Source organism: Carcharhinus amblyrhynchos, chromosome 1 (genome assembly GCF_965287045.1).
Source record: "Carcharhinus amblyrhynchos chromosome 1, sCarAmb.v2.hapA, whole genome shotgun sequence".
Classification (NCBI taxonomy): Eukaryota; Metazoa; Chordata; class Chondrichthyes; order Carcharhiniformes; family Carcharhinidae; genus Carcharhinus; species Carcharhinus amblyrhynchos.
The window spans coordinates 86397717-86406236 of NC_137324.1; the positions used below are offsets into that span (position 1 = coordinate 86397717).

The 8520-nt window shown below is 40.2% G+C and overlaps 1 protein-coding gene across 1 annotated transcript; it reads right to left on the bottom strand.

Moving 5' to 3' along the window:
* Positions 1–1533: 1533 nt before the first annotated feature.
* On the bottom strand, positions 1534–8011 carry uchl1 (ubiquitin carboxyl-terminal esterase L1 (ubiquitin thiolesterase)). Its single transcript, XM_080198396.1, has 9 exons — positions 7551–8011; positions 7441–7452; positions 7031–7159; positions 4436–4586; positions 4165–4250; positions 4042–4089; positions 2474–2543; positions 2109–2167; positions 1534–1993 (listed from the first exon to the last, which is right to left on the bottom strand). Exons 1-9 carry the CDS (start codon positions 7581–7583, stop codon positions 1910–1912), a joined length of 672 nt encoding a protein of 223 aa, XP_080054522.1. The 5' UTR covers positions 7584–8011; the 3' UTR covers positions 1534–1909.
* Positions 8012–8520: the final 509 nt, after the last annotated feature.

Here is an 8520-nt window from a genome sequence, read left to right on the forward strand (position 1 = left end):
GACCAGCATAACTTTCAGAATGTGGGAGAAAACTGGAGCACACGAAGGAAACCCACACAGACATGGGGAAAACAAAGTCCATACAGACAGTGACCCAAACTGGAAATCAAACCCAGGTCCTTGGTGCTGTGAAGCAGCAGTTCTAACCACTGTGCTACCATGCTGCCCCATTAGCTACGAGGTTGGAGCAACTTGGTTTATTCTCACTGGAACGACGGAGATTGAGGGATGACCTCGTAGAATTCTACAGAGATTGAAGGGTATGGACAGTGGATATTCAGAAGCTTTTTCCAGGGTGGAAGAGTCAATTACCATTCTAACTGTCCTGGTTTCTTATTAGACTCTGCTATTAAACAGAAAAATGACAGACTCAGGAGGTCTGACAGCATCTAGAGAAAACAATCAACATTGCAAACCAGAGTCATGGTTATAGAAACAAGTGACTTCTATCCCTATATACACATGGGATTAACTCCTACATTCTAGAAGGCATCTTAATTCAAAGTTAGAGTGCATGCAGCTTTGTACTGTTAGCCCTCCATATGTTGCTAGAACTATGGCCCTGCAGCAAGTGGGTTGTGATAAGCAGAGGTAAAGAGACAGCAGACAGGAAACAAATGTTACAGGAGTGCTGCATATTATTTACCTTCAAGCTTTTAGGTGATGGAAACTTAAAAATACCACCAATAAAATTAGATTATATAGGGATGGTAGTGGATGTTGCACACCCTAAGTTTTTTTTAAAAACTGGACTCTAGCTGCAATGTTGTAAAACATCAGGCAGAAAATCTGATGTGGCCCCTCAAGTAAAAAGTGAACACCAGCTAATGATCAGATAGGATCTTATGACTGTGGTAAGTAAAATAAAATTAGGCACAGTATGGAGGACCTGCCTGCATTGGGAAAGGCAAAGTTTGTATTGTTTTGACCATGGCATAAATTGGTCAGTGGGGAAGTTAAAAAAAGGTTGTAATATTTGTTAGTTGCCTTGTATCAGGGTGTAGAAGAACTCCTTGCATCTGGAGACTTAATTTTTCAGATTATGGTTGTCACTTGTAGCTATTAAGGCCATTGCAGAGGGCAAATTACTGGGGCTGGAATCAGGTGCATTACAACAATTTATTAGAACTGCACCAGTAATGGTACTATTAGAATAATGACATGTCACTACTGCTGGGGGGGGGGGGGGGGGGGTGTAGGTGGTTTGGAAGAGGCTGCAAGCAACAGGAAAAGAGGGAGGACCTTGTTAAAGTCAAAATGCAGAACCTTGGAATAACTGCATTGGCAGCTGAGCCATGTGTAAACTGGATATAAGCAAACTAAGTCAAGGTCTCAAACAAGATTTGTTTTCTTGCATAAAACACAAGAGCTGAAAATAGGTTCAAAAATGTAATTCCTCCCTGGGATGCATGGAAGGGGACTGATGTTTCTTGGATGCATTTTAGTTGTGTTAACCAAGATTAAACTGTACAACTTCAGCCCATTTAAAATGTACAAAGATAGTTACTATTGATCAATGAACAATGTTGCTTCACTAGTAAATTTTATTTGATTACAGCCAACATATTACAGGAATAGCTGTAAAATTAGGCACAATGTGGAACAGAACAAACTTTCTACAAATCCCTGCAGCCAGCCTTAAGTTAGCACAATGCTGTGATCTGGTTGCAATGTAACACAAGATGGACATTATGAAACAAATTTTTATCTAGAGCAAATATAGGTCTGGTCTACTATCCAAGACAGTACAAGGATGTTGCTACAAGGTTAGTGCAGAAATGCCATCTATTAAAACATCCACAGAAAGTGCCTTTTTTGGTGCCCCAATACAGTTATTTAAGCAAAGCAGAAATCTTTAACAGCACATTAAGCTGTGATTTTGTGCACTCATACTGGTTTTTGGCCATATTCAAGCTTTGCAAAGGGCCACAGCAGTGAAACGAACTTCTCCTTGATCACGTTCCATAAACTGTCTGCATATCTTTGCTGAATCCTGGAATGAGATATCATGGGTTAGTAACTAAACTTGAGGGCCAGAACCAAGTTTAAGCTTCATAGTTGTATTATCTAGTTACAACTGTGACAGTAACAAACAAGTGCCAACAAACCTGTAATAGCCCATCATTTGATGTTTCTCCTTGGTCAATAGGGAATGGCATTCTTCCATCTTGAAAGAAAAAAGTTACATTCAAGTCTGTAGGATACTGAGGCCTAAAAATATGTACACTAACAAAGTATGCCAAGTAGCCCACAAGATAACTAATTTTGTATACTGGAATTAGTATGTCTCAAACCATGTCAAAATGGGTGCAAAGTTATTTCTGGCTAGGGCAATGTAACCCATACCATTTGCAAGTCAGACTTGTTGCATTATAAAAGTTAGTTTTGTTCTATACTGTTGCCTTTTGACTACATACTTGGCCCTTAAGGCATTGATGCAAGTTTGAAAGAATGGCAATCAAAATTGAATTACCCAATTCATAGAGGTGCCCATCCACTGCAACAAAGGTGATAAAATGAAAGTTTGTACCATCTTCATGCACCTATTAGAAGCAAATACAGAATTCCAACAATTAAAATGAAGTTAACCATTTCAAACTTTGTTCAAATCAGGAATTTAACTAAGTCCATTACAAGACTTCAGTTTACATGTAGGGGGCTTTGTAGCCTTTTACATGACAAAGCTAAAGACAACCAAAAAAGTGCACGATAAAATGAAGTGCTGTGGGGATCTTCCATCCACTGCCCAAAAAAGTGACTATGTAGGAAATGCAGCAGCTGTTGCTCACAGCAAGCTCAAATCCAAAAAGGATGATTGCATGCAAAGTGCATTACCCATTACTTGGTCATCCAAGGCACTCAATTTGCTCAGATGTTTTGGATCCAAATCCAAAAAAGAAGCCAGATGGACAACTTTGTTTGGTGAAATTTGAAGCCCATCAAATCCTCATGCATTCAGTGCCTCAATTAGGTTGACACTAACCAAGTAGCTGGGCATTTAGCTTAGAATGCATAGAAACCTAACAGTAAAGGAGCCATTCCATCCCTTGATTATGCACTGACCACAATACCACCCAGACCCTACCCTCATCCCAACATGTTTTATCCATTAATCCCTCTAACCTAGTGGGATCAGACCCTAACGGGCAATTTTAGCACAGCCAATCAACCAAACATGCACATCTTTGTACTGTGGGAGGAAACAGGCACACCTAGAGGAAACCCATGTAGACATGAGAATGTGCAAACTCCACACAGACAGGTGACCCAAGCTGCAAATTGAACCCAGGAGCTGTGAAGCAGTGCTAACCACAGCTGTCCAGTTCAACTTTCTGCCAAGACTGTAGGCTAGATCAAGTGGATCTTGTACCAAATGCTCACATGAGCACTTGGGCAATAGTAGAATTTGCAGCTTTGCTTTTCCACTACAAGTTGATTTACGATTATTTGTTCCATTGCTGTTACATACAATTAATGCTGCGAGACATCCAACTCAAAATGGGAGGTCAACCTCCACAATGACATTTGGAAAATCAAATCTTGAATTTTAAAACCCTTATTTTTAAAAGCCCTCCATAGCCTCAGATCTCCTGTCCCACAATCCCAAGGGACAAACTACAAAGGATTGTGAATGAAGCCCAGTCCACATGCAAGCCAGCCTCCAATCCACTGACCTTCCTACTGCTTGAAAAAGTAGCCAACATAAAATCATGAACCCCACACTCTGGACATACTCCTCCATAAGATGGAAAATTTGAGGTCATGAACCAGCCAACTCCAGAACAGCTTCTTCCTTGCTGCAAGTTGAAATCTCTACACCTCAGCCATGATTAATAGAAACAATACATGTGACAGACTTGCATTCTCAATTCTAGTTGTTCCACCATGGATGACAGGTGGAGTACCCCACAGAACACCCACTTCCAAGCCAACATTTGGTCCAATCATAGCTTGGTTAAGGACAAGCTGGCAGTAAAAGTGCTTTGAATTTGTTGCATAGGTCATTTAAGTGCAAGTTTAGGCCATACGAAGAATACTTACTCGACACTCTCCCTCATCTGCAGTAGCATCATGTGCTGCACGAATTTTCTGCAGACAAAAGAAATTTAAATTAATCATGAGAATTAGGAATGTTAATTGCTAACTAAAGAAAAATTTTCCCACCTCATTTTTTTCCAACAGTTTGGCTCTCTGTTCTGCTGAGAGATCAACAGTCTCATTCAGAAACTTCTTCAATACAGAGCCTTCCACTGCAGGGACAGGGCAAGGAACAGATCAAGTTATCTAGTGTGTGTGCAGCACAAGTTCAATTCTAGAAGAATTTAGACATTCACTTGTCAAAATTATGATTTACCTAACTGCACATTGGTGCATCAACTAGACCAAAAAATAGCTGCATAAACAAAAACATTTTATTCCACAAAAACAAACTTACCAAAGTCAAGTTTATCTTGATTGTTGGCAATGGTGTTGATAAGCCCAATAGTGCCACAGGAATTTGAAATAGTCTGCCTCAAGAAGTAGATTTTAGGGTCAATACCCTTTCCACTCAATTCTGATGTTTGGCGTTCTCTGTGGGATTCATGCTATTGTGGGGAGAAGAGGAAAAGTCAATCTAGTATACAACATGTAGTTAAGATCAATGCCTCAAGGCATTTCTTGCCATGGGTACAATTGTGTACAAGTAGGAATGATATTATACATTTATAATAGTTGAATTAATGGAAGCTGTATTATCCATTTGTCAAGAATTTTATCAAAATTGTAGAAACAAGCAGGATTAAGGTTTTCCTCAGTTGAGCTCAGCTGTGTCAGTTTGTACTGTCAAAAGTACAAATAACTCAAAAGCATAGACTTTCCCCAATTTAGAAACTGGCTTCAGCCATCCAGTTGCCCTTTGGGGCAAGGGCCAAGTAATTGAGTTGTGCAGCTATTGTTGCACAGTAAAAAAGCATAAAACACCAGCCACAATCTTGTAAAATTGTGGATTTTAGCAATTTGGTCCATGTTTGTAAGCATTCCATATTAAAGGCAATGTGTTCCTCCAAAAGAGGAAAAAAGCAGTGCAATAGGAATAATGAACAGTTGAATTCAATACAGATAGCAGTGGGAAAGGTGTATGATAGGCCCAAAAGAGAAAGGCTCCATGGTGCAACAGCTACAAGAATGGCAATTGAACAGGTGCTGAGAGAGAAGATAGGCAAATAGGATTTAAAATTTCTAAACAATGGCACTGTTGTAGAATACAGTCAAATGATGCACTTTGGGAGCTTCAAGGAGTGTTCAATTTACTTTAAACTATCATTCATAATGGATTCTATCTTGGGAACATATTTCAATTTAACTGGCTGCCTAGCCCCCCTAATCTTGCCATGAAACAAGAATTTCTATTCCTACTCAAGTGAAAGTAATTGAAGGACTTTCAGATTAAAACCAAGCAGCATAAACTATTGCTGGAAAAAACCAAAGCCTCCAATAAGTGTTGGGTGCAACATGCAGAAACAATAGAAACTCATTCAGTAGGCAGGTTCATGGCAGAAGTCAGTCAAGCTAAAGCACAGAAGACAGGAAAACAAATATCAGTTTTAGTAAAAAACCTAGATGCAAGGAAATCTGCATAAAGACAATTGCTAAATTGAAGTATCTGATCTGATGCCTGTTTATTAATTGCTTAGATGCATGCAAATTTTAGCCAAATTGCAATGATAGCGGGGTTACAAGGGAAGTGGTAACCTGAACTAGTTGAGATATGTACAGCAATAGGCACCAAATAGTAAAGTCAGACAGGAAAATGTGTTGAACTGCAGATGGAAACCCTTCCAAAAACTGATTAGTTCAGTTTGTTGGAATACAGTCAGACATCAGGACTTATGACCTGCCCAAGTGTGGAACACAGTAGCAAAACTACCACTAAAACTACTAACAGCTCATGAACCAAATAATTAACCAAGGACCTGTCTTCAAGGAGCACAGATGCCGTTATGGCTATCAGTTACAGACACTATATTCAGATGCTGATCTTGTTCCAATTCTGAAGGCTCCACAGAATCTATAAACTGAAGGGTGTTGTCAGATGGAAGGCTCATCCTGGATTCTCATCCAATTGTGCCAGACAGCACTTAAATGGGCTCCTGCAAAACTTCTTCGGTGGCCTTCCTGCCCTATGTACAAGGGCATAGTTAAGCAATCACATGACCTGCCCACCTTTGTCCCAATGAAGCCAGATTATGCACCAAATCCTGCTCTCCCAATTTTAGAATGTAAAATGTCCAATTAAAATTTCACTGCTTTATTAAAGAATTTAACAGCATCGGTCAAACCATTAACAGGCAGTTTGAGAATCTCCATATCATCCTAAATAGCTTACCCTTGTTATCTCTTAAAGCCTAAATTTAAGAAATTTCATCACCCATTCAATACTCCTGCTCCATGCAATGAAACCAATACCAAGTTAGGCATTTCCATTTCAGATGGAAATAGATCCAACTGCACTGAAACACAATCCATATTTGATGAATATGGAAATGACTACAAGTGTAGAGAAAAGTCATGCTTAGTATGGAGTTGCATCCAAGCTTGATGTAGGAATAATTCATCAGCTATGTCTTGAGTGAACCAAAAAAGTCTAGGACTAAAACATTTGCTCCCTTTAAACAATCAAAAGGAGTAAACATCTATTGATGCCATTTTGTACTTTTCATCTTGGTGGAGACTGGAATAGATATGCTGCCATTACCCAATCATCCCTCAAGATTATGTAACAAGCAGAGTAATGAGCTGTAGTTTACACATCTGCAAAAAAAAAAATGACAATTCAGTTTAGGAATAAGTATTAGGCTTACTGTATCAGGCTGTAGCTGTATATAGGGAGCTGTAGCGTCTGAAGCGCCAGACCACAGCGTGATTCAGCATATTTAAAAGCAAGAATGTGACACAGGTTAATATCTAATATTCCAAATCTCAATAAACGTTACTTTATAGCACACTATTCAGATGGGGCGAGCTTGTTTCAAAATGAAGCATGCCTTACCTGTTGACTTAGAGGAAACAGCAACATTAAAGCACACACTGGAGATGGCACCATGGAGAGGGATTCGTTTTCTAGACCCAGAACATCCACGAACTTCCAGCTAGATGCCACACCCAGACGCGACAGACACTAACATTAGAAAGAGGTAAGGATTTTATTGAAGCCAGAAAAACCGTTAATCCATGTTTATATACAGATTCATTTAATCCAGTGAACATCTTTACAAGCTAACGCAATACATCCTTTATTGGTGCATCAATAATTCGACAGTGCGGTTGATATGGCCACGCCCTTAGGTTAATGAGAGATTAAACAGAGCTTTCAGGATGTATAGTATAACTTAACTCAGGACCATCTGAAGAAATATTTGCCGATAAGAGGTGCCCAATGAACCTGCGTTGCGCACTTACTTTGTTCAACATCTGAAATAAAAATCAAACACAAGGTGGTTAAAATGGGTCAAGCACGGCATCGAAAGGCCGTTTTCAACAACGCGGACAACAACAAAAGAGGTTACTACCTCGGGGTTGATTTCCATTGCTTTCCATTCCATTGTTGCAGTGTTTCGGATCCTGTCTGTGTGTTTGAGACCTGTCTGCAACCGCACGCTGCTTCTCTGTGAAGGGAAAAGAAAGAGTCTGGTAGGGCCCGGCAGTAAGGCGGGGCTTTAATACCCGCCCGAGAGTGAATCCACTGCGAGAGAGGGGAGCGCGGTCAATCCCCTCATCAAATCAGCAAAACACCTGCTGCTGCTCTTGCCGTGGGCGAATCGCGGGCGAATGGGAACAAGTCAGGAAGGAATCCAGTCAAACCCTTTGATAAATGTTCAAGACTGGAAAAGATTACAGTAGCACAGTCCATGTCTCCTGATCCTTCTGGAAGTCAGAAGCCAACAAACCACATGAGCAGGTTTCAAAATAGAGAAGTATCTTGATTTAAATGTTTCTTGGTCGATTGGTTATAGGCTTCCCAGACAGACGGTTAGAATTATGTTTTTCTGCCCCCCCCCCATGACGCAATGCGCAATTTATGACCGAGTGCAAAGAGCTGATAACGAAGAGATGCTGACCAATAGTTTTAAACAATGCATGGGATTCACAGCGGTTGAAAAGAGCAGTCAAGTGCAAAAAAAAATCCTTTGTGAATTAACAATCGCCATTTAATATAACTTGCACTGCAGGCTAAATAACTAGAAATTAAAATTGTTTTTATTTAAGCTCAGTTGCCACTTCCCTGCACTAGATCCCAATGTATTTGGGACAGGTCTATAGAAATAAATACAATACAGTATATCTATTGCAGTAGCTGAGGGGATGTGTCCATGGTCAGCAAGGCTGCCAACCCGCCAGGATTGACCTGGAGTCTCTGGGAATTACAGTCTCCAAGACACTGCCGTGCACAATCTTGGAGGAAAATCACTAAGACATTAAAAGTACCAAAATCTTGCGGTGGGATCTTATGATCCTGCTAATGGCACACCCCTATCGCAG